Source organism: Chiloscyllium plagiosum, chromosome 4 (genome assembly GCF_004010195.1).
Source record: "Chiloscyllium plagiosum isolate BGI_BamShark_2017 chromosome 4, ASM401019v2, whole genome shotgun sequence".
Classification (NCBI taxonomy): Eukaryota; Metazoa; Chordata; class Chondrichthyes; order Orectolobiformes; family Hemiscylliidae; genus Chiloscyllium; species Chiloscyllium plagiosum.
Window position 1 is genome coordinate 65,687,434 of NC_057713.1, and position 26,977 is coordinate 65,714,410.

Here is a 26,977-nt window from a genome sequence, read left to right on the forward strand (position 1 = left end):
ACCACTGAGGTCAGACTAACTGGTCTATAATTCTCTGTTTTCTCTCTCCCTCCTTTCTTAAAAAGTGGGACAACATTAGCCACCCTCCAATCCACAGGAACGGATCCTGAATCTATAGAACATTGGAAAATGATCACCAATGCATCCACGATTTCTAGAGCCACCTCCTTCAGTACCCTGGGATGTAGACCATCAGGCCCCGGGGACTTATCAACCTTCAGACCTAACAGTCTCTCCAACACCATTTCCTGCCTAATATAAATTCCCTTCAGTTCAGGTCCTTCAGCCACTATTACATGTGGGAGATTGCTCGTGTCTTCCCGAGTGAAGACAGATCTAAAGTATCAATTCAACTCTTCTGCCATTTCTTTGTTCCCTGTAATAAATTCACCCGTTTCTGTCTTCAAGGGCCCAATTTTAGTCTTAACCATTTTTTTTCTTTTCACATATCTAAAAAAGCCTTTACTATCTTCCTTTATATTTTTGGCCAGTTTACCTTTGTACTTTATTTTTTCTTTGCGTATTTCCTTTTTAGATATCCTCTGTTGTTCTTTAAAAGCTTCCCAGTCCTCCGATTTCCCATTCATCTTTGCTATGTTATACTTTTTCCCTTTTGTCTTTATATGGTCCTTAACTTCCCTCATCAGCCACAGCCATCCCTTCCTCCCCTTAGGATCTTTCTTCCTTTTTGAAATGAACTGATCCTGCATCTTCTGCATTATACCCAGAAGTACCTGCCATTGTTGTTCCACTGCTATCCCTGCTAGGGTAATGCACCATTGAACTTTGGCCAGCTCCTCTCTCATAGCTCCATAGTTCCCCTTATTCAACTGAAATATTGTCACTTCCGATTCTACCCTCTCCCTTTCAAACTGCAGATTGAAGCTTATTGTATTGTGGTCACTGCCTCCTAATGGCTCCTTTACTTCGAGGTCCCTGATCAAATCCTGTTCGTTGCACAACACCAGATCCAGAATTGCTTTCTCCATGGTAGACTGCAGCACAAGCTGTTCTAAGAATCCATCTCGGAAGCACTCCACAAACTCCCTTTCTTGGGGTCCAGTACCATCCTGATTCTCCCAGTCTACCTGCATGTTGAAATCCCCCTTAACAACTGTAGTAATATTTTTGCGACAGGCCAATTTCAGCTCCTTATTCAATTTACACACTACATCCAGGATACTGTTTGGGGGCCTGTAGATAACTCCCATTAGGGTCTTCCTACCCTTAGAATTTCTTAGCTCTATCCATACTGACTCTACATCCCCTGATTCTAGCTCCCCCCACGCAAGGGACTGAATATCATTCCTTACCAACAGGGCCACCCCACCCCCTCTGCCAGTCAGTCTGTCCTTACGATAGCACGTATAGCCTTGAATATTCATTTCCCAGGCCCTGTCCACTTGAAGCCACGTCTCAGTTATCCCCACAACATCGTAACTGCCAATTTCCAAATGAGCCTCAAGCTCATCCACCTTATTTCTAATGCTTCGTGCATTCATATATAATAGTTTTAATTTGTTACTCTGCTCACCCTTCCTATTAATCCCTATTTCACTTGACTTCACGGCATGATCCTTTTTTGAGTTTTCTGCTCCATTGATTCTGTTGTCTTTCTTGACTTCTCTTGTTCTAACTTTCCCTTTAACTTCCTTCTTAAACTTCCAGTATGTCCCCTCCCCCCCACTATTTAGTTTAAACGCAGCTGTGTTGCAGTGGCAAACCAACCTGCCAGAATGCTGGTCCCCCATCTATTAAAGTGCAAACTTGTATAATTTACCACTAAACCTACCCCAGTGATTCAAGAATTTAAATCCTTGCTTCCTGCACCAGTTCCCCAGCCACACATTCAAGTCCATTATCTCCCTGTTCCTGTCCACTTCAGCCCGAGGAACTGGAAGCAAACCGGAGATAACCACCCTGGATGTCCTGCTTTTCAGCCTTCTTCCGAATTCTCAGAAGTCCCGCTGTAGAATGTTCATCCTCTTCTTCCCGACATCATTTGTGCCGACATGCACCACCACATCTGGCTCTCCACCTTCGCCCTTGAGGATTTCCTGCATTCTGTCTGCGATGTCTTTAATCCTGGCACCAGGAAGGCAACACACCATCCTTAAATCCCGCCTGTTGCCGCAGAAGCCCCTTTCAGTCCCTCTCACTCTGGAGTCCCCTATTACCACGGCTCTGTGTAATGTCTGACTCCTCGGCTCTGCCTCCACGCCAATTTCTGATTGGCAGACCTGACCACCTCTCGGACTGGCAATGACGTCTGTCTCTACGGTTTCCAAGAGATTCAACCTGCTCCTGGCAGGTACTTCCCCCGTGGTCTCTTGCACTTGCCTCATCTCTGCCTTTCTCATCGTCTTCTCCCTTCTACTCTCTTCTGGTATGGTCGGTGTAATAACCTCACTGAAGGTCCTGTCCAGAAAGATCTCATTATCTCGGTTGAGCCTGAGGTCATCTAGTTCTTTCTTCTGTGCTGCAATATGCTCTGCCAGAAGCTGAACGTGTACACACTTTCCACAGTTATACGAGCCAGCTACACCAGAGTCCCTGACCTCCCACATCATGCACACAGTACACTGAATCAGCTTGGCAGTCATGTCTTCACCCTCTTCAACTGTGGCGTAATCACTTCTCTCAACTTCTTTGTCGAAGATTCCTGAGCCAAAGACTCGTTTTTTTCTCAACAGAAACTTCCCTCGACCCCCGTGTTTTGTTGCAAGTCTGTGGACTTTTAATTTAGGTTAGAGGAGGAGGGTGGGAAGGAGGCCCTACTGTGTAGGACCTGGGGCCTAGAACACACCTACTTAAATAACACTTACCCACCTTCCCAACAGCCTCTGCGCTCCAACTTCACTTCCGCCCAGCTCCTGCCGCTCTCTGCTGCAAAAAGACCGCTGGCTTCCAGGTAAGTACTGAAATAAGCTGAAAATGTGTTTCTGGAAAAGCGCAGCAGGTCAGGCAGCATCCAAGGAGCAAGAGAATTGACGTTTCGGGCATGAGCCCTTCTTCAGGAAGGGCTCATGCCTGAAACGTCGATTCTCCTGGTCCTTGGATGCTGCCTGACCTGCTGTGCTTTTCCAGCAACACATTTTCAGCTCTGATCTCCAGCATCTGCAGTCCTCACTTTCTCCTCGAAGTACTGAAATAACACTCACCCACCTTCCCAACAGCCTCTGTGCTCTGACTTCACTTCCGCCCAGCTCTTGCTGCTCTCTGCTGCTTCTCAAAGAACTCAACAAGGTTTGTGAGGCACAATCTACCCTTCACAAAACCATCTTGACTATCCCTAATCAACTCATTCCTCTCTAGATGCTTATAAATCCTAACTCTTATAACCCTTTCCATCACTTTACTCAACTGAAGTAAGGCTCTCGGGTCTATAATTTCCAGGGTTGTCTCTACTTCCCTTATTGAATAAGGGAACAACATTTGCTATCCTCCAGTCATCTGGCTCTATTCCTGTAGACAATGGTGACATAAAGATCAAAGCCAAAGTCTTGCCAAATCTCCTCCCTGGATTCCCAGAGAATCCTAGGATAAATCCCATTCGGCCCAGGTGACCTATCTATTTTTACACTTTCCAGAATTGCTAACACCTCCTCCTTGTGAACCTCAATCTCATCTAGTCTAATAGCTTGTATCTCAGTAATCTCCTTGACCACATTGTCTTTTCCTAGTGTGAATACTGACAAAAAGTATTTATTTAGTGCTTCCCCTATCTCCTTTAACTGCACGCACAACTTCCCACTACTATGCTTGATTAGCCCTAATTTTACTCTAGATTAGATTGGTGCAGGAAAAGCACAGCAGGTCAAGCAACATCCAAAGGGCAGGAAAATTGATGTTTGGGGCAAAGGCCATTATCAGGAATGAGGCTGGGAACCTCGGGGTGGAGGGCTTTTGCGCAAAACGTCGATTTTCCTATTCCTCGGATGCTACCTGGCTTTTCCAACACCACTCTAATCTTGACTTTAATCTCCAGCATCTGCAGTACCCAGTTCCGCTTAACTTTACTCTAGTCATTCTCTTATTCCTGATATACTGATAGAAGGCCCTAGGATTTTCCTTGATCCTATCCACCAATGACTTCTCATGTCCCCTCCTAGCTCTTCTTAGCTCTTTCTTTAGGACTTTTCTGGCTACCTTGTAACTCTCAAGCGCCCTAACTGAGACATCACATCTCATCCTAACATAAGCCTTCTTTTTCATCTTGAAGCGAGATTCAACTTTCTTAGTAAACTACGGCTCCCCGCGCTTGACAACTTCCTCTGTGTCTCACTGGTATGTACTTACCAGCGGTAGCTGGTCCCTGAATAAGCTCCATATTTCAATTGGGCCCATCCCCTGTAGTTTCCTTCCCCAGCTTATGCATCCTAAATCTTGCCTAATCACATCATAATTGCCTTTCCCCCAGTAATAACTCTTGTCCTGCAGTATATACCTATCCCTTCCCATCACTAAAGTAAACATAACCAAATTGTGATCACTATCACCAAAGCACTCACCTACCTCCAAATCTAACACCTGGCCAGGTTCATTACTCAGTACCAAATCTGATGTGGCCTTGGCCCTTGTTGGCCTGTCTACATACTGTGTCAGGAAACCATCCTGCACACATTGGACAAAAACTGACCTATCTAAACTACTTGAGCTATAGTATTCACGGTCAATATTTGGAAAGTTAAAGACCCCATAACAACATTCTGTCACTCTCACTCCTATCGAGGATCATTTTTGCTGTCCTATCCTCTGCATTTCTGGAACTATTCAGAGACCTATAGAAAACTCCTCTCCTTTCCTGTTTCTACTCTCAGCCCATACTACCTCAGTAGACGAGTCCTCAAACGTCCTTTCTGCCACCGTAATACTATCCTTGACTAACAGTGCCACACCATTCCCTCTTTTGCCATTTTCTCTGTTCTTACTGAAACATCTAAATCCCAGAACCAACAACAACTATTCCCATCCCTGCTCTATCCATGTCTCCGAAATGGGCACAACATCGAAGTCCCAGGTACCAACCCATGCTGCGAGTTCATCCACCTTACTCCGGACACTCTGGGCGTTGAAGTAGACACACTTCAAACCAACTTCTTGTCTTCTTGCGATCTTGAAATCTTCGTTCTGATTTCACTACTTTCATTCTCCCATATACCCGAACTACAGTTTTGGTTCCTATCCCCCTGCTGAATTATTTTAAACCCACCTGAAGAGCATTAGCAAACGTCCCTCCCAGGATATTCGTACCCCTCTGGTTCAGGTGAAGACCATCATGTTTGCAGAGGTCCTACCTACCCCAGAAAGAGCCCCAATTATCCACAAATCCAAAAGCCTCTCTACTACACCATCCCTGTAGCCGCCTGTTCAACTCCTCTCTCTCCCTATTCCTCACTTCGCTTATGATCCATTGTGTGATACTATCCATTCTGGGTTAAACACATTAAACTAAAAACAGTGCTTATCCTGTCAACAATGGTCATGCTCATTATGTTTTTATTTTGTTCACCGGTGGGCAGTGCTGGCTGGTCAGCATTTATTACCTGTCCCTAATTACCCTTGAGAAGGTGATGATGAAGTGCCTTTGTGAATTGATGCTATCCATTGCTGCAAATAGAGTCGTAATGGCCTGAGGGAGGGAGGGAATTCCAGGAGTTTGACCCAGCGATAGTGAAGAAACGGTGATAAATTTTCAAGTCATGATGCAGTGTGACTTGGAGGGGGATGTGCAGTGATGGTGTTTCCACGTATCTGTTGTCCTAGTCCTTCAAGATGGAAGTAGTTATGAAGTTTAGGATGTGCTGTCTGAGGTTTGATCTTCAACAATCTCAACCATCTTCCCATGTGCCAGGTATGACTCTAAGCACTAGAGAGTTTGCTCCCTGAATTCCATTGATTCTGGTTTTTCTAGGGATTATTAAATTGTGGAGCAATGATCGATTTAGAGAAGCTATATGTCACAAGGATACAATTTTCCTTGTGCGCTGTGAATGTATGCTGTTACTTTTGTACAAAGAGCAGATGGAATATTTTGTGGATTTAAAGATTACCACCATTAGTGGATTGATATATTTGACATGCCACAGATGCATTCATGAGTCATTGAATCTCTGGATTCATCCCTGGCCAGTTCAATACCAATGTGTCCCTGATGTAACATGGACATGATGTTCTGGCATAATGCTTTTTTAATTGGACTTATTTGCCTGTTCAAGTGATTTATCGTGATCTACCAAGATGATACAAAATTAGGGGTATCGTTGATAGCGAGGAATGTTTTCAAAAATTACAGAGGATCTTGATCGGATGGGGGAATGGACTGAGGACTGGCAAATGCAATTCAACAAAGGTAAGTATGAGGTATTGCACTTTGTAAAGTCAAACCAAGATAGGACTTATACAGTAAATGGGAAGGTCCTGAGGAGTGTTGAGGAGTGTTGAACAGAGGGACCTAAGAGTACAAATACATAGTTCTTTGAAGGCCGCGTCACAGGTAGACAGTGTGGTGAAGAAAGCATTTAGCACACTGGCCTTCATTGGTTGAGGCATTCAGTATAGGAGTTGGGACTTTATGTTACAGTTTTCATTGGTGAGGCTGCATTTGGAGTATTATGTACAGTTTTCATCACCTTGTTATAAGAAAAACATAGTTAAACTGGAAAGAGTGCAAAGAGGGTTTATGAGGATGTTGCCAGGAGCAGTAGGTCTAAGGTATAAGGAGAGATTGGCCAGAATAGAACTTTATTCCTTGGAACAAACGAGAATGAGGAGTGACCTTAGTGGAGTGTATAAATCATGAGGGGCATAAATAGGTGTAGAGGGTAAAGGTTTAAGGTGAGAGGGAAAAGATTTAAGAGGGACATGAGGGGCAACTTCTTCACGCAGAGAGTGATGCTTATGTGGAATGGGCTGCCAGAGAAAGTAGTTGAGGCACGTATAATAGCAACATTAAAAAAAAACATTTTGATAGGTACAGGGATGGGAAGGATTTAGAGGGATATGGACCAAATGTGGACAATTGGCACTAGCTGAGTGGCCACCATGGTCAGCAAGGACCAGTTTGAGCCAAGGGCCTGTTTCTATGCTGTATTACTCTATGACTATGTCTCTGCTTGGTCAAATTGAACAAATTCTTTCAGATATTTCTTTAATACTGTCAGGTCATTCCTGGTTAATGATCTTTTGGATTGCTTGTAGTTGCTCATCTTCAGCTGAATGCAACCATTCGGACTGGCTCTGGCCATAGTATAATAGTTCAACCGGAAGATTTTCTTCAAATTCATAACCCAAAGCATCAACATGTAGATCACAAGGAATATCTTCGGCTTTGTCTAAGTTGGGTAAGACACTCAAAGCAACATAATCATCTTGATGCGTGGTTTATTAACTCACTTTAAAATTATATCCTTGGAGATGACTGGATGATTTGATTATGTCATGTGTGGTTTATTCTGCTACAATAGGTATTGTTTGAAACTTTTGAATTGTGACTAGATTGAGATTGATGCATTCTGGTAATCTTGCCACTGCTGGACTGTTGGTATCTACCAGGGAGAAGATATTGGATATCCAAGATATCTTTACTATGTTGAAGAGTGTGGTGCTGGGAAAGCACAGCCAATCAGGCAGCATCTGAGGAGCAGGAAAGTCAATGTTTCGAGCATAAGCTTTTCATCAAGGTTCCTGGCCTGCTGTGCTTTTCCAGCAGCACACTCTTCGACTCTGATCTCCAACATCTGCAGTCCTCATTTCCTTCAAGATATCTACCCTGTTGATGTTTGTGCCCCTTGTTCATAAACTATCTATCTACCACTGTCTTTAAAATATTCAACGATCTTAACTCTATTCATCCCTGCAGAGGAAAATTCCAAAGACTTGTGACCATCAGAGAGAAAAAATCTTCCTTATCTCGAACTTACGGGAGAATAGTTATTATTTAGCTGTGTCTCCAGGTTCTCATTTCTCCTACAAGGAAAAATCATATTTAGCATCCATCCTGTCAAACTCACAGGGTCTTACATGCTTCTGTATAATCACTTCTCATTCGATTAAACTTAAAATGATAGAGATACAGTCTGTCCAAATATTCCTTGTAAGATAATGGATTAGCACTGCTGCCACATAGCACCCAAGACCTGGGTTCAATTCCCACCTTGGGCAACTGTCTGTGTGGAGTTCGCACATTTTGCCGTGTCTGCGTGGGTTTTCTCTTGGTGTTCTGGTTTCCTCCCACAATCCAAAGATGTGCAGGTTAGGATGAATTGGCCATAGTGTTCAGGGATGTGTGGGTTAGGTGCATTAGTCCGGGGAAATGTAAAGTAATAGGGTAGGGGATCAGATCTGGGTGGGTTACTCTTTGGACAGTTGGTGTGAACTTGTTGGGCCATGCGGCCTGTTTCCACACAGTAGTTCTCCCTCCTATTGGAAGAATGTTGTGAAACTTGAAAGTGTTCAGAAAAGATTTACAAGGATGTTGCCAGGGTTGGAGGATTTGAGCTATAGGGAGAGGCTGAACTGGCTGGGGCTGTTTTCCATGAAGCGTTGGAGGCTGAGAGGTGACCTTATAAAGATTTACAAAATTATGAGGCGCATGGATAGAATAAATAGACAAAGTCTTTTCCCTGGGGTGGGGGAGTCCAGAACTAGAGGGCATAGATTTAGGGTGAGAGGCGAAAGATATAAAAGTGACCTAAGGGGCAACTTTTTCACGCAGAGAGTGCTTCCTGTATGGAATGAGCTGCTAGAGAAAGTGTGGAGGCTGGTACAATTGCAATATTTAAGAGGCATTTGGATGAGTATATGGATAGGAAAGGTTTGGAGGGTGCTGGCAGTTGGGACTAGATTGAGTTGGGATATCTGGTCAGCATGGATGTGTTGGACCGAAGGGTCTGTTTCCGTGCTGTACATCTCTATGGCTCTATGACTCTAAGACTCTAAGACTATTTTCAAAATGGGGAAAGACTTCAAAAATCTGAAGCTCAAAGGAGCATAAGAGTTTTCAATCAGAATTCTCTTAAGGTTAACACGTAGGCTCAGTTGGCAGTTTGGAAGGCAAATGGAATGTTAGGATTCATTTCAAGATGACTAGAATGCAAGAGTAGAAGAGTAGAGATGTATTGATGATGCTTGAAAAGGTTGTGATCAGACCACATTTTAAATGGTTTGGGCTCTGTATCTAAGGCAGGATATTTTGGCCTTGGACAGGGTCCTGAGGGGCTTCACAAGAATGATCCCTGGAATAAAGGTCTTGTCATTTGAGGAGCAGTTGAGGACACTGGATCTATATTAGGGGCATCTTATTGAAACTTACAGAATTGAGCCATGGATAGACTGGATGTGAAGAAGAGGTCTGCTGATACAAGAGGCTTGGAGCTGAAAATGTGTTGCTGGAAAAGCGCAGCAGGTCAGGCAGCATCCATGGAACAGGAGAATCGATGTTTCGGGCATAAGCCCTATGCCCGAAATGTCGATTCTCCTGTTCCCTGGATGCTGCCTGACCTGCTGTGCTTTTCCAGCAACACATTTTCAGCTCTGATCTCCAGCATCTGCAGTCCTCACTTTCTCCACAAGAGGCTTGGACCCAAGGACACAACCTGTAGTACTGAGACAAAGAGGAATTTCTTCAGTCAGACTGTACTGAATCTGTGGAAGTCATTGCCTCAGAAGGCTGTGGAGGCTATGTCATTGAGTCTCTTTAAGACAGAGACCTTAACAGGTTTTTGATTAGTAAGAGAATCAAGGGTTAACATAGAAACAATAACATAGAGCAGTAGAGAACATAAAAAGGCCTTTAGGCCCACCATATCTGCACTGGGCATGATACAATTCTAAACAAATCCTATTTGCCTTGGGCTATATCTTTCTGTTACCTCACTGTTCATATTGTTGGGCCGAAGGGCCTGTTTCCACACTGTAATGTAATGTAATCTAATCTAATCTAAAAAGTGATCAAACAATAACATAGAGCAGTAGAGAACATAAAAAGGCCTTTAGGCCCACCATATCTACACTGGGCATGATACAATTCTAAACAAATCCTATTTGCCTTGGGCTATATCTTTCTGTTGCCTCACTGTTCATATGTCTGTCTAAATGCCTCTTATACATTTCTATCGTCTCTGCTTCTACCACATCCCCAACAGTCTGTTCCAGGCTGCTACCACCCTCTGTGTAAAGAAACTCACCTCACATATCCTTCTCCCGCCCCCTTACCCCTACCAATATTTGACATTTCTACCCTGGGAACAAAATTCCAACTATTCACCTTATCCATGCCTCTTATGTTTTTATGTACTTCTATGAGATCACCCCTCAGTTTCCAACAGTTTAGCAAAAACAATCCAAGTTTGTTCAAACTATTCTTCAAGCTAATATATTCCAATCCAGGCAACATCCTGGTAAATCTCTTTTGCACCATCTCCAAAGCCTCAATATCCTTCCTATACTGTGTAGCGACCAGAACTGCACACAATATTCCAAATGTGGCCTAAGTAATGGAAGAAAGCAGAAGAGTGGGGTTGAAACATACATCAACCATGATCAAGGGGTAGCCAGACTTGATGGATTGAATGGCTAATTCTGCTTCGATATGTTATGGTCTTATGGTATAAGGGAACCAAAGCAAAACTAGATTCGATTGAAATCTGGAGCAGATTCTCTTTAGTGAATCTTACCTAGCACAAAGGAAGATAGAGTCATAGAGTCATATGCATGGAAACAAACCCTTCAGTCCAACTCGTCCATGCTGACCAGATTCCCCAAATGACACTACTCCCAAATGACATTTGCCTGCATTTGGCCCACGTCTCTTTAAACCTTTCCTATTCATGTACCTATTGAAATGTCTTTTAAATATTGTAACTGTACTTGCATCTATCACTTCCTCTGGAAGGTCATTTTACATACAAATGACACTCTGTGTGAGAAAGTTGCTTTGCAGGTCCCATTTAAATTCGATTAGATTCCCTACCATGTGAAAACAGGCCCTTCGGCCCAACAAGTCCACACCTACCTTCTGAAGAGTAAACCACCCAGTTTCATTTCCCTCTCACTAAATGCACCTAGCACTATGGGCAATTTAGCATGGCCAATTCCCCTGACCTGCACATCTTTGGACTGTGGGAGGAAACCGGACCACCCGGAGGAAACCCACACAGACATGGGGAGAATGTGCAAACTCCACACAGACAGACACCCAAGGCTGGAATCGAACCTGGGTCCCTGGTGCTGTGAGGTAGCAGTGCTAACCACTGAGCCACCATGCCACCCCAAAGCCACCATGCCACCCCCATGCCACCACCATGCTTTCTCCTCTCGCTTTAAAATCCTGACCTCTGGTTTTGAATTCCCCTACCCAAGGAAAAAGACCTTTGCTATCTATGCCCCTCATTATTTTATAAATCTTTATAAGGTCACCCCTCAACCTCCTTTGCTCCAGGGAAAAATATCCCAGCCTGTCCCGCCTCTCCTTAGAACTCAAACTCGCTGGACCCAGTAACATCCTTGTCATTTTTTTCTGCACCATTTCCAAATTAATAATAATCTTCCTATAGCAGCATGACTAGAACTGTAAACAGTGCTCCACAAATGGCCTCACTGACGTCCTGTGCAATTGCAACATGACATTCCAATTCCTATACACAATGAGCTGACCATGGGGCAGCACAGTGGGTCAGTGGTCAGCACTGCTGCCTCACAGCGCCAGGAACATGGGTTCATTTCCCGCCTCAGGCAACTGTCTGTGTGGAGTTTGTACATTCTCCCCGTGTCTGTGTGGGTTTGCTCCGATTTCCTCCCACAGTCCAAAGATGTTTAGGTTAGGTGAATTGGCCATGTTAAATTGCCTGTAGTGTTAGGTGCATTAGTTTCGGCGGGTCGGTGTAGACTTGTTGGGCCGAAGGGCCTGTTTCCACACTGTAGGGAATCTAATTTAATTACAATGAAACCAAATGCCTTCTTTAACCACTCTGTCTACCTGCTACTCGGGGTCAATTACCTGTTCTGGTCAAGTTGTTTAAAGCTACATTTTATTTTATAAGATGAACACTGATGGCCTTTTAAAATAGCTGTCCCAGACCAATTGACTTCTAGAACTACAAGTTGGCTAAGTTTCCGGGACCCTTTAAAAATCAATTCCTATCAGATCCATCTATTCATCTACCAGAGCAATCGTAACTGTTGAGCACAATTGTTCAATTTCAAAATTCACCTCAGACAAACAATATTTTGAGTGCAAGCTTTAGGCCTGCAGTGTTATCACAGAATTTGTTTGATCTATCCGATTGCACTTGAAACTTTTCCCTGAGTCCCAACTATGCAGCACCAGTAGGCTTTGCAGCATCACAGCTTAACTGGAACACTTTTTATTGAGCTACCTTTTGGCTTTCTCTCTTCACTATTGTTTTCAAGACTTAAAAAAATGGTTTGTAGGCAAAATGCACGCAGGGGATTTCCTCACTACTTGCCTGATAGCTACAAGAACAGTTAGAGATTAATAGTTCTGCAGAGAGTTAAGTCACAGTCTGAATTCTCAAAGCCTGTTCAGCATCTACATGGCACAAGTTAGGTATGTGATGAAGTACACTCCACTTGCCTGGATGATGTAAGCTTCAACCATGCAGAAGATGCTTGACACATCCTGGACAAAGCAGCTCATTTGATTGCCCCATCCATCAATTTTAATGCTCAGTTCACCATTGATAAGCAGTGATAATAGTGTATCGTATATAAGATGCACTTAGGCTCCTTCAACATCATTTTTGAAACCCATGACCTCTGCCACCTAAAAGGACAAGTGTAGTAGATGGGATCACCACCATTCTGACTTGGAACTGTATCACATTCTTTCACTGTCACTGAGCTGAAATCCTGGAACTCTCTCCCTAACAGTGCATAGAACAAAATGGACGGTAGAATTCAAGAACAAGCTCATCACTGACTTCTCAACAGCAATTAGGAATTAGTCACAGACACTACACAGGCAGCACCATCCACATCCACAAAAGATTAAGGAAAAAGGAGAAATGTGTACCTTTCTAAAATCAAATGTACATTTCTTCTTTATATGCCTGAAAAAGATTCTTGTCTCATCACTATGCGAACTGATATTAATAGAAGTTAATTTTAGCTGGCATGTTAAATTTAGAAGAAACATGCCATGTGCAGACTACTCATGCTTATTTAGTTAAGCTGAATACCATCAATTCTACTCAAAGGATTATCACTTAGACAAGGCCATCTGTTCTTTACAATGTACTAATACTAACACAAGGCAGTACAGTGCAGAAATGGAGAACAGCCATTGATAAGCAGATTACAACTGCATCATTTTACTGTTTAAACTGTGACTAGATTTGAAGACAGCTTACAAAAGCTGAAGTGTATACATTCAGATGGTGGACTGTGGTTTATTATTTTATTCGTCTCCACATTTAAAGAGCTGTACAAAATTGTAGATAATCTGTCAGCTATTCTAATGTGCATTGGTTAGGCACAATTTCTTTGATTGTGGATAATCCTATTTTGCCACTTCATCTATAAACAGGTTATGTAGAGTCAGCTTTGACAGATATGAACTTTCCCACAGAGTAAAGAATATATAAACAGCTATCTACAAATGAAAATTAATGTTTAAGTTTTGCATAAATAAGTATCCTCTTATCAATCAAAATATTACCTGGAGACCAGGAATACCTCTAATTTTCCCCAATGTGGAGAAGATTCTTCACTCGATGCAGAGCTCGACACTATGCTGAAGGTTGCCAAGCAACAGAAATCATCCAAATCGAAAATGAGCAGAGAAATGAAGGACTACAGCTACTTAAGGTAAATATTGAGTAAGATCACTTAAATAATCCAGCGGTGAGATGCTATCAGTCAATAACATTTACGTGATTTGTATATGATAAAGTTTTTTTGACATAGCTGTATAATCAATTTTATTTGAACCCAATAAAATTACCAATCCACGCAATATTTTATGTTGACCATTCTCAGACTTCTTTGAGATGAATATATGTGTATATTTACCAGAAAAAGGAGAACATACTCAGTGAGCTATAGTAAACTGTGGCCTGGTAAAGGAGATGTTAGTGGTCTGGTGACTATTTGGTGTCATAGTTTTCTTTCAACAGTAAAGTTAGGAAGGTGTAGTGTAATGTGGATAGAAAAATCTAACAATGTTTGCCTGGGTTTAGTTCAACTCTGAGCATTCTTTGTTATCCTGACTGATTTCATGAACTTGAGTAAATCGAACTGTTCATTTATTCAAGCCTTCTTATGGTTGATAATGAAAATCAATACATATTTAGACATTTGAGGAAGATAACAGTAAAGTGAAGCTTTTACTTCAGATCACACTTGACATTAATAAACCTAATGATGGTACATCACAACAGTGAAAGAATTTGAAAATATCTTTGAGGTTAAAACTTCAGATCGTGGTGCTAGTGATTATATTACAGCAGCAGAAGTATGTGTGTTCCATACAGTCACCAGATGAAATATTATGGAGATGATAATGTAATCTCAATATTGGAAATTGTCCATTGATCCCATCTGCATCCAAATAAGTTGACTTTCCACAATGGTGGAATAATATAATATTAACAGTACTAGAGAAATCAAGGATATGAAAAGGTCTGCAAACAAGCCTTACAAAACCAACATTTTGGTTAGGTTAAAGGCTGTAGATAATGAAGTTTACAATTAGTTCTTCTGTAACATGATGGTTGCGTTCTTGTGCAACCCCACATTATAAAAAAACCCCACTTTAGAAACAATACAGCCAACACATGTTTTAAAGGTTTACGCTATAGAAACAGTATCCCCAACTCATCAAACATGTTACAGCAAATTTGTGTTGAAGGAAAGTGCATTATAACGTAACAACCTGCATTTTCATGGTTTGGTAATCGATCGTCCTGAAGGCAGGGTGCTCATGCAAGGAGTCAAGGAGCATCTACAAAGTTATTATATTTTTATCCACCACTTAATTTCTGTGTTTCTCTATTTGATAAACAAACAGCACATGATTTAAGTTGCAATTTAAAACATTCATTAGAAATTCATCAGCAATTTCACTGAGTTCCTGGCCATAATCCGATATTTGTCACTGAGAAAATTAAGCACTGAAATCTTTGGAGTATCCCACTGAATAAATTCAATTTTACTGTTTGTATGCCTTGACAGAGTCCATTATTTGATCCACATTATGTTGTATACATTTTTTTATTCACTTGTGGGACAATATGTACTAATTTTGCTTTTAATGTAAGAGAATCATGGATTTAGATGATTAGTCCATTGGAATTCCTTCCTTCAGTATATTTTGTTTACAGTACTGTGTGATTGAAGTAATCCTTCCTACATTTGTATGTACATTATAGTTGCTGTATTACTGTTAAAATACCTCTATGTAACTACAATATTTTGCAAATCATGGCATTCCTTCACATATGTATATATCATGTAATTTTGTTATATAATAACAATATAACTTCTTGTTGTTTTATAAATTTTCACATTACTATTCTTGTTTCTAAATGATACTTGGCAGTTGTTTGAGTGCAATTTAAACATCTCACTGATAAATTTTCATCGTCATCTTTGCATTAACATAGTTGGTGTCAGTGAAGAGGGTGCAAGTTCCAGTACTTATGTGTTAATCCTGCCTCACTTTTATTCCACGTATTTCAATAGTTCTGCTTCAGATCCACAACACCCCTCAAGAAATAAATTTGAACTCAAATGTACTCTCTGCAACTCAATATCTTCCTGGACCAGGTCACTAAAAGTGCCTTTGTTTATGAATGCTCAGCTATTCTTGAAATAATTGTTCCTTTACAGTTGCATTAGTAAACCTTTCAAATAAATGCCTATTAAGTGAGGCCATAGATGATTGAAATCATTGAATAACCTTTATTTCAACAGTAATTATTTTATTCTGCCAATTTTTAAAATAGCATCAACAAAAAGACACACGGCATTGCGTTTGATTCTTAACTGCCCTCTGACCAATTCGGGATGGGCAATAAATGTTGGCCTAACCAATGACATCCTCATCCCATGAATGAATAAAAAATATCTTATTAATAGAAATTGATCTCTTAATTATGTGAACTAGTGTGAATTACATGCATTTAGCCAATTTTACCTCAAGCGAGGAAACAGTGGCCCCAAGCAATCTAAGGAAAATTAATAACATTTACAAACCAATTACTCATTTTGAGCCAAAGGCCACAGCAGGTATTTTTTGAATCCCATCTGTAAGTGCATTCCTAATAACATTACTAATAGGTATTTTACATTACCATGCTCACATGCTGCAATTATTTCTAGCTGCATAAAAGGTTATTGCACAAGATATGAGCTCAGGGTATTGGGGTGAATGTATTCGCATAGATTGAGGATTTTCTTTTGACACTTAACACCTACTCTGCTCTTATTTCTTATGTTCTTATTTTCTAGTCACACATCTGATCATTGTTAAATCCTGTGTGTGACTGAGTATTGGAACTATAAATGCTGATACCAAATTAACGATTACATTGCTACAAACCTGAAATTAATCTATTAATAATTGTTGACTAGCTTGAATACAGCAGTGTAGCACCATGCTATGTACAGATGAAAAGACAGTTAACGAGGAGATGTGTAAAGTATTACATCACACCTGGTATTTGGAAAATGTACTCTTGAGAAATTATTTTGCATATTACAACAAAAAAAACAATTTTCACAAATGCTGGGAGAAGAATTTAAATGATGGCAATTGATTTTGCACCTAAAATCTGGGCAGGCAGAAATTGAAAATGGGAGGCAACCGCTGCTGTTCCATTAACACCCTCATTCCCTGGATGTTGTATTTTGTCATAACTGGATATGTTGTAGGACCTCAAAGCAAATTTCAATTGTAGATGGGGCTTAGCTTAAACTATATAAGCTCTCTCCAGTTATACCAGGTCTTCACTAGTCTAACTAGTAGTGCGAAAGACAACACAAAAGTGGCGACAAAACATCTTCAAAATTTTATTCTTTGTCATCAGAAGGAGAAGGATTCTGATTCATACCTCAGTAATACAATATACACTCTTGTCGGCTTGGGGTTAATCAGCACACCATTTTGTTCCTCACCTCTGGCATTGCCTCATTCTCCAAGCTTTTTCTTTGAAACCCAGCTGCTGCCTAAACCAGCCTGAATTCATTATCTCTTCGCTGCTCTAATCAGTTGACCCTTTTTCATATAAGCTCATCAGCTTATCTCAATCAATGCAGAAGTTAAAATTCCCCTTTAAGATCATTTATGCCCTAATCCCTGTATTTATGCATTCTGCCTCTTCACTGCTGAGAGGACTTACGCTTAACATTAATGACAATGTTAAGTCCTTTTCTATTTCTTGATTTAACTCATCAACTCTCCACAGTCTGTTTACCTCTTATTATCCCCTTTCTTATCAGTGAAGTAACTTCATTCTTAACTATCAAGACCATTTTTTCATCTTTTATCTTCATCCTATCCTTCCTGTAAATGTTATAACTTGATCTCTATGGCGTGTAGCCCTCACCAGGTTTCAGTAACCATTACAGTGTTGTGCCCTTTAAGTTGAATTTTCAACTCCAATTTATCCCATCTGTTCTTTCTAGACATTCTTAGTCAACATAATTCAGACATTTTAGGACGTGATTTGAACCCATACCCCTACTAATGGACCAGAATTCACCAGGCTTCTGCAAGGCAAGGAATGAAATCTTTGAGTTTTGTGCCTTAAACTACTATGCTATCTTGACAATTCGTTCTTCATATATTGAGTGTTACCTCTTCTGGTTGGGGAAGAAGCCAGGGGAGAAAAAATAGTAGGTTGAAGGCTTAGCAAATGCAACATGCTGCAGATTTTGCACCAATGAACTGTATTCAGATTTTTTTCTGAAACTGATAGTACAATGATACAAAAGAATGTTGCTTTTCTTCTGGCCATCTTGCAGCTGATGCTAAATCTCCATAGAGGATTTGGGCCAGTAATAGCAGGCACAGGATGCAGACAAACCTGCAGATGTGTAAAATGCAAGAAACTAAGGATACCATCAACAAGAAGCATTGTCCAAAAATAAAGTCTTCATGGATTGCTACAGCTGCCTCCAACTAACACTCAATGTAGAATAAGCCTCAAGGTGCACCAGATGATTGCTTGCTGCATATGACAAGTGTTGGACAAATATCTGCACCTCCAAGAATTGTGAGACCATCCAATCCCAGTGGCTTTGAAAATTGTAGTGGCCCTGAACCTTTTGAAAAAATGGCTCATTCCAGAAATCCACTCTGGATTTATATGGAATTTCCCAGTGAGCAATGCATAAGTGCATATTATCCTGTCACTGCTTCTTATGATTCTAAATATTGCAGACAAACTGCTGCTTTCTTTTTTACCCTCCAGAAGACACAGGCCTAGCCTGCTTAAGTTTTCTTTTTAAGGGTTATCTCCTCTGGTTCAATGACGCAAAAATATCTAAGTTAAAATGTTTGTCCATTTATTTAATTGTGATCTGGTAATGCAATTAACTTGTTGGCAAGTTTTTATAAATGGGATATTGTGAAAAGCTCAACTTTAATGACAGGGACAAACATGACAAGATTTGGAGTTTATGTTACAATCTTTGATGATCATATCCTTAGCAAATACCAAAAAATATAAATATTGTCTAACAAAGAAGTAACTTAACAAGCGATGATCAAATGTTAATTTGAAATAAAGTTAAATTAGCACAACAGAGAGTTCAATTATACAGTAGTTTAAAGTATTGTACTTATTATAATAACTGACTAGCAATCCAGACAGTTCCACTCTCAGTGGAATCGGCAATTTGGGTACAAATGACACACAATCTGCACTACCTCTCTGGATTGATTTTATGGTTCAATTTCCAGGTAGAGTCATATTCATAAACAAACATATAAAATATCAAGTCAATCAGTCCAACTGGACAGTGTTTCAGAACATACATAATTTTCTTCAATTAAAACATTCTTTGATATATTTCAGAATTATAATTTCTTAAATTTATCATAATATATTTGAATGGGAACATTGGAGGTATAGTTCGTAAGCTTGCAGATGACACCAAAATTGGAGATGTAGTGGACAGCAAAGAAGGTTACCTCAGATTACAACAGGATCTTGATCAGATGAGCCAGTGGGCTGAGGAATGGTCGATGAAGTTTAATATAGATAAATGTGAAGTGTTGCATTTTGCAAAGTCAGGGCAGGACTTATACACTGAATGGTTAGGTCCTGAGGAGTGTTGCTGAACAAAGAGACCATGGAGTGCAGGTTCATAGTTCCTTGAAAGTGGAGTCACAAGTAGGTAGGATAGTGAAGAAGGTGCTTGGTATGCTTTCCTTTATTGGTTAGAGAATTGAGAAGAGAAATTGAGCGGTTATGTTGCAGCAGTAGAGGACATTGGTTAGGCCACTTTTGGAATATTGCATGCAGTTCTGGTCTCCCTCCTATTGGAAGGATGTTGTTAAATTTGAAAGTGTTCAGAAAAGATTTACAAGATTTACATGTTACCAGGGTTGGAGAGTTTGAGCTATAGGGAGAGGTTGAATAAGCTGGGGCTGTTTTTCCTGGAACGTCAGAGGCCCGACAGGTTCAATTCCTACCTCAGGCAACTGCCTGTGTGGAGTTTGCACATGCTCCCCATGTCTGCGTGGGTTTCCTTCGGGTGCTCCGGTTTCCTCCCACAGACCAAAAAATGTGCAGGTTAGGTGAATTGGCCATGCTAAATTGCCCGTAGTGTTAGGTGAAGGGGTAAATGTAGGGGAATGGGTCTGGGTGGGTTGCTCTTCGGAGGGTTGGTGTAGACTTGTTGGGCCGAAGGGCTTTTTTCCACACTGTAAGCAATCTAATCTAATCTAAAATTATGAGGGCCATGAATATTATAAATAGACAAGGTCCTTCCCTAGGGTGGGAAGTCCAGAAGCATAAGGAATAGGTTTAAAGTGAGAGGGAAAAGATATAAAAGGGATCTAAAGGGCAGATTTGTCATGCAAAGGGTGACGCATGTATGGAATAAGATGCCAGAGGAAGTGGTGGAGACTAATACAATTACAACATTTAAAAGGCATCTGGATGGTTATATGGACAGGAAGGATTTAGAGGAATTGGCAAATGGGATTAGATTAGTTTAAGATATCTGGTTGGCATGGACAAGTTGGACCAAAGGGTCCGTTTCCATGCTGTACATGTCTATGACTCTATCATTTATTGATGAATGTACAAACATAGAAACAGGACACAGCCATTCAGCTCCTCATTTCTGTTCTACCAATTAGATCATAGTTGATCTTTCTGGAACCTCAAATCCAAATTCCTACCTAAGGCTGTAGAATAATCAATGTAGTACCATTAATCAAGAAGGAAACAAGGGATAAGCCAGAAGACTATAGGTTAGTCAGTATAAATTCAGTGGTGGCGAGTATTTTGGAAACATTTCTGAGCTTCAGAATTAATCTGTATTTGGGGAGGCAGGAGTTAAGAAAGAACAGTCAGCATAATTTTATTAAGGAGAGGTCATGTATGATAAACTTGATTAAAATGTTTGAGAAAGTGACCAAGTGTGTTGATGCGGGCAATATAGTTTATGTTCTATGTAGTCTACGTGGACGTCAGCAAAGCTTTTGATATAATCCTGCTTGGGAGACTAATAGCAAAGGTAAGGCCCTTGGTATCCAAGGAAATTTGGTTCATTCGGTCCAGAAGCAGCTCAGTGGAAACAAAGGGTATTATGACTCAAAACCTCAATCCAGTGGATTTCCACAGGGATCAATATTGTGACCTTTGCTGATTTTGCGGATGACACAAAAATTGGTGGAATAGTAAATAATGTGAAAGACAAATATAGGAGGATATAGACAGGCTGGTTAGATAGGCGGATCTTTGGCAAATGGAATTCAATCAGGATAAACAAGACAGGAGCATATATGATGAACACATAGGGCCCTGGGAAACACTGAAGATCAGTTTACAATGTAAAATACCTATTAGTAACATTATTAGGAATGCACTCCTCTATCCTTCCTGCCAAAATGTGTAATCTCACATTTTTCCTCATTACCCATCTGTCAACATTTTGCCTATTCACTTAATCTGATTATATTCCTATGCAGACTCTCTTTGTCATCCTCACCACTTGCTTTCTCTCTATTTTTGTCGTGCACAATCATAGCTACATGGATTCATTTTTTTCATCTAAGTCATTAGACATATTGTAAATAATTGGGGCCCCAGCACTGGATTGCTGAGACACTCCACTAATTATGGGCTCCCATTCAGGAAATGCCTCTTTATCCCAACACTATGTCAATCCTCTATCTATATTAATATACTACTTTCAACACAACAGGCTCTTATTAAATAGCCTATTGTATAATACATTCAATGCTTCTTCATTGTCTAAATTTCTTATTACCTTATCGCAGAATTCTACGACACTTGTCAAGCATGATTTCATAATGCCATGCTGACTCTGTTTGATATTTGTATTTCTATTTGTCAGCTCAAAGTTCCAATAGCTTGCTTAATGTCATATTCCTGGTGATAAGAATTTTCCTGAGTTGTTTCCTTCCTTCCATTTGCTGATTTACAACTGTTTATGGATATTTATATTGTGTATAGTGAAGATCAATGCAAGTATTTGTTGAATTAATGTGCCATCTCCTTACTTTCCACCATTAGTTTCCCCAGAATCACAATTGATGGGACAAATACTTATTGTGTAACATCTTTCCCTTTTAAAAATATTTATAGGTGCTCTTAGGATTGAACCTTATGTTTCCTTACCTGGAAGCAAGTTGAATCAAGTTTTTTTGGAGGTTTTATTGCTGCAAGGCCTAGCAAGATCTCTCTCTGTATTTTACCGAACTTGTCCGTCCTTCAACTAACTACCCTACACCTATGCTGTCCATCACAATTACAGGCCCATCTTACGTTGCACTGTTTCTGGAAAAACTCACCTGTGCCAGGATATTCTGCAACTAGCCAATATCCATTGCACCCGAACCAAATATAAAAACCCATTGCGCACCTGGATAAGCTCTTTGAGTCCACAGTTGCTCAGCATGGTTCCTGACATCTGCCCAGACATGGCACTTGCAGGCTGGGATCTGGAGGTCCTGTTAGATGTTAGGTCTTTTACTTCCCCCAGGGTTAGCAATAGAGGCAATGAAACAGACCATGCCAGACTGATCTAAGATTGCCACTAGAATTAGAACAGTCTCAGCCATCTAAAGGAGTGCCCAGCAATTCAAGCAGAAGGTCAAATGACTCTGTCAGCATCAGTCCCATCATTGTTTCTCTGATATTTCATACTCTCTCTCCACTACTATACCTACCTCTCACCAAGGATCAAACTCTACCACTGTCACTGCTGGCTGCAACCTCTTCCTTCACTTTCATTTGTCCTCCCTAACCCTTCACAGAACTAACCCTGACCCGACCCCACAACTAGAGAACCGAATCACAGCCCTACTCAAGAAACTTCAGAACTCTGGAGAAATAAATAAGACCAACTTCCAGACCATCAGTAATACCCTTACAGGCATAAGATTCACTAAAGAGGAGGAAAACAACAACAAACAGCCATTCCTAGATGTCACAGTAGAGCAAAATGGCCAATGGGGAACTTCAAACCAGCATCTACAGCCCTTTTCTGATGAAGGGCTTTTGCCCGAAATGTCGATTTCGAAGCTCCTTGGATGCTGCCTGAACTGCTGTGCTCTTCCAGCACCACTAATCCAGAATCTGGTTTCCAGCATCTGCAGTCATTGTTTTTACCTCTACAGGAAAACAACACATGCGGACCAAATATTGAACTACAGAAGCAATCACTCCAACATTCACAAACGAAACTGCATCAGAACATTATTCTAATGAGCCACCACACAGTGCAGCACAGAGGAACTACACAGAGCAGAGCAGAGGAAAATCACCTATACAGTGTATTCAAAAAGAACGGGTACCCAATGAACTCAGTCCGCAGATGTCTCAGCAACAAACCCAAACAAGTAAACAAAACACGTCCAGAAACAGAGTCACTCTCCCCTACATCAAAGACATCTCGGAAATGACTGCCAGACTACTCAGACTCCTTGTCATCATGGTAGCCCACAAACTCATCAACACACTAAAACAACAGGTAATGAACTTGGAAGACCCTATACAGACAACAAGCAAAACTAATGTCATTTACAAAATACTGTGCAAGAACTGTAACAAACACTACATTAGACAAACAGGCAGAAAACTAGCCACCAGGATACATGAACATCAACTAGCTTCAAAACGATATAACCCCCTCTCACTAATATCCTTACCTACAGATGAGGAAGGACGCCACTTTGACTGGGACAACATATCGATCCTAGGACAAGCCAAATAGAGACACTCACGATAATTCCTAGAAGCATGGCATTCCAACCAGAACTCTATCAACAAACAGATTGACTTAGACCCGATTTACCACCTCCTGAGAAAAACAACAGGAAATGACATCACCATAGGAAATGACACTACCACAGGAAATTACATCACCAACCCAAAGAAACCTAAACGTTCCACCGCTGCGCTGTTATGTGTAGGGGGGCATGAGTAACATCTTGCCGAAAGTCAATAATGAGTTCCTTGGTTTTGCCGGCATTGAAAGCAGGAATCATCAGCAATGCTTCGGCTGGACGCTCACTGAAGATGTTGCCTAGTATGGTGGCGAAACATCTGAAAATGAACTTTCCAGATCAGCGAGCAAACCTACATCCAGCTTTAACCCTGCATATCCTCTGTCTGGTGTCCCACTCACTTGAGACACCTGTATGGGAAAGTATCAGCTTTGCCACCCAATTTCATCTTGTGTAATACCTGCCTCTCTCAGTCTCACAGAACAATCCCCAACAGGGTGGAATGTGTCAACACCAGTGAGGAATTAGCTGATATACATCTCTTCATCACTTATATGGAGAGCAACAAAACTGTGACCACTCCAAATGGCTGACTGATGGAGGTCCTAGACCAGTATCAGAGGGTACCCATGACTTACAGTGCTGGGACTCCCTAAGTGAAGACTTTATCCCTTGCCTTGACTGAAGCCTGCCAATAAGCAAGATAAACTTCCATCATCTGTGTCTGTGCTAAACTGCACCACAAGACAGATGTAATATAATCTAGTAGCTCTTGCTGAAGGGGGAAAATGCATAAAGGCAATACATTTAATGCAAGGCTGGAATGTTGTGAGCATCCAGTTAGGCTGAAAGTGAGTGAGCACTATGATAGTGGGCCAAGAGCCCAGAGATACAGTTTGGTCCAGCCCATCATCTGGGAGCATTTCTCTGAGTGTACAATTTCCTTGCTGCAGCATTGCAATGATAGTAACCAGTGCAACCTGAGGTTCAACACTGAAGTGCAGAAATGTACTAATTTTATCAGCATACATAGCCATACCAGGTTCAGACCATTGCCCATGATGTGAGTGGCTGTAGGACTATTGTTCAATGGTGTAACATTGACAGCATGACATGGCTGTAAACCATATAATGCACATAATGCCTCTAGCGCTGAGGCTTGCATGCAGTCATTCTGTTTGGCACCCCTCTGCACAGATTAGATGAGATTAGGTCCAATACAGTATGAAAATAGGCTATTTAGTCCAACAAGTCCACACCGACCGTCCGAAGAATAATCCACTCTGAACCATTCCCCTACCCTATATATTTACAAATGCACCGACCACAATGGACAATTTAGCATCACCAATTCACCTGGCCAGCACATCTTTGGATTGTGGGAGGAAACTGGAGGACCCAGAGGAAACCCACGCAGACACAGGGAGAACATGCAAACTCCACACAGACAGTCGCCCAAGGCAGGAGTCAAAACCAGATTCCTAGCACTGTGAGGCAGCAGTGCTAACCACTTTGCCACCACGTCACCCCAATTCTACTCAGGCACAATTCTACTCAGAGACCCTTTGAGTGTCACCAAGTGGACAGTGACACCTGCACTAATGGAGATTGTTCATCCTCTACCTGTAATGGATGCTAATACTTTTGTGTATCCCAGAATTGTTGACCTGTACTGCCACCTTAATCCTAACCCTTGGTCTGGCGGGGGAGTTTTCTGCGTTCTTTGGGAAAGTAGACTTTTTTATAGAAATCATAGACCAAAGGCTCTAATAAGGCATCATTGAAAAACAAGACCAATTTTTGCCTGCTGTAAGACGTGGGAGAACAGTAGTGAGATTTGGGTGACAAGCACAGGTGCTAATAAGGCTGAAGGCTGGCTGTGAATATTGTGCTGTCTGGTTGCCTTCAAGTCTGGCCCAGATCATCAACCTTAGTAGGTTGCTACAGGAATGAGAATCTTTTGCTCAACCTGTCCCTTAAAATTCAACTTTCAACTCAGACAACGACTGCAGAAGTTATGACTCCTAAATCTCTCCTCTAGCAGTCAGCAGACCTAAGTTCCACTGTCAAATGATGCAGCAGGCCAGGGCATGCTGGGTTTTAGGCCTTGAAACATTCCATTTTGAAGGGCAAGACCTTTCAGTTTCAGCATGTAGCTGTAATTTGAGGTGTAATTCATTTATATCAGAGTTACTCTCATTCTGTTTCTGCCTAAGCAATTTCCCCTCCCCATACTTTTTTGAAATATTGCAGACTGGATTTAAACAACATGCATTGCTTTTGTATAATTTTCTATGCTGAATGAATAATTTATTGCAGGATAAATATAACTAAACACACTTTTTAGTGCAAATATTGGTCTATCTGTCACTTCAATGACTCTGGATCTCAGCAGAAGAATTTGATGCAAAATACTATACAATCTGAATGGTATAAAAACATTAGACAGCTTTAAATTGCTACAATTTAATGACCACTTTATACCTAAAATTTTCATTTATTTTAATATCTTTCAGAAGAATATTAAGCCTAGGAAGGGTTCAGAGGGATATGGGCCAAATGCTGGCAAATCAACTAGGTTAGATTGGGATGTCTGGTTACCATGAATGAGTTGGACAGAAGGATCTGTTTTTGTGCTGCATGACTCTGCGACTTAAAAGATAATCAAAATTGGGATCAGTTTGTAACAAGATATAGTATGCACATTTGAATAAACATGCTGAAACTGTCAAGTCTTAATCTTTTGCTAGAAATAGCCTTGCAATCCGGAGGAGCTTTAGAAATGTGTATGTTTGTTTTGCTATACTGTTTATCTTTAATCAGAGTTGAAAATCACACAACACCAGATTGGAAGCACTAGCTTTTGGAGCACTGCTCCTTCATCAGGTAGTTATAAAGTATAAGATTAGATTACCTCCGGTGTGGAAACAGGCCTTTTGGCCCAACAAGTCCACACTGACCTTCCGAAGAGTAGAAAATGTGTTGCTGGAAAAGTGCAGCAGGTCAGGCAGCATCCAAGGAGCAGGAGAATCAGAAGAAGAAGGGCTCATGCCCAAAATGTCGATTCTCCTGCTCCTTGGATGTTGCCTGACCTGCTGCGCTTTTCCAGCAACACATTTTCAGCTCTGATCTCCAGCATCTGCAGTCCTCACTTTCTCCTTCTGAAGAGTAACCCACCCAGACCCATTTCCCTCTGACTAATGCACCTAACACTACGGGCAATTTAGCATGCCCAATTCACCCTCACCTGCACATCTTTGGATTGTGGGGGGAAACCGGAGCACCTGGAGGAAACCCATGCAGACACAAGGAGAATGTGCAAACTCCACACAGACATTTGCCTGAGGCTGGAATCGAGTCCGTGTCCCTGGCACTGTGAGGCAGTAGTGCTAACCACTGTGCCACCATGCTGCCCTTCCATAAGACACAATTTATTGCAAAAGGCTACAGTGTCATGCAACTGAAATGGTATATTGAACAAACTTAGATTGTTCAATATATCATTTCAGTTGCATGACACTGTAATCT

General features: G+C 41.2%; 2 protein-coding genes across 6 annotated transcripts in view; one reads left to right on the forward strand and one right to left on the reverse strand.

Moving 5' to 3' along the window:
• The window catches only part of atp6v1h (ATPase H+ transporting V1 subunit H), a 179,224-nt gene extending 165,522 nt beyond the window's left edge, over nt 1–13,702 (reverse strand). For both annotated transcript variants that reach the window (XM_043688329.1, XM_043688327.1), the window contains exon 1: nt 13,679–13,702. The gene's annotated coding sequence lies outside the window, so the exon portion shown is untranslated. The remainder of the gene's footprint in view (nt 1–13,678) is intronic.
• Nucleotides 13,306–26,977, forward strand: part of LOC122549096 (regulator of G-protein signaling 20-like) — a 242,919-nt gene continuing 229,247 nt past the window's right edge. For 3 of the 4 annotated variants that reach the window (XM_043688330.1, XM_043688331.1, XM_043688332.1), the window contains exon 1: nt 13,306–13,827. In XM_043688330.1, the coding sequence (XP_043544265.1) occupies nt 13,711–13,827 (117 nt within the window). In that variant the 5' untranslated portion in view covers nt 13,306–13,710. The remainder of the gene's footprint in view (nt 13,828–26,977) is intronic. The other variant, XR_006311410.1, reaches the window with a different exon arrangement.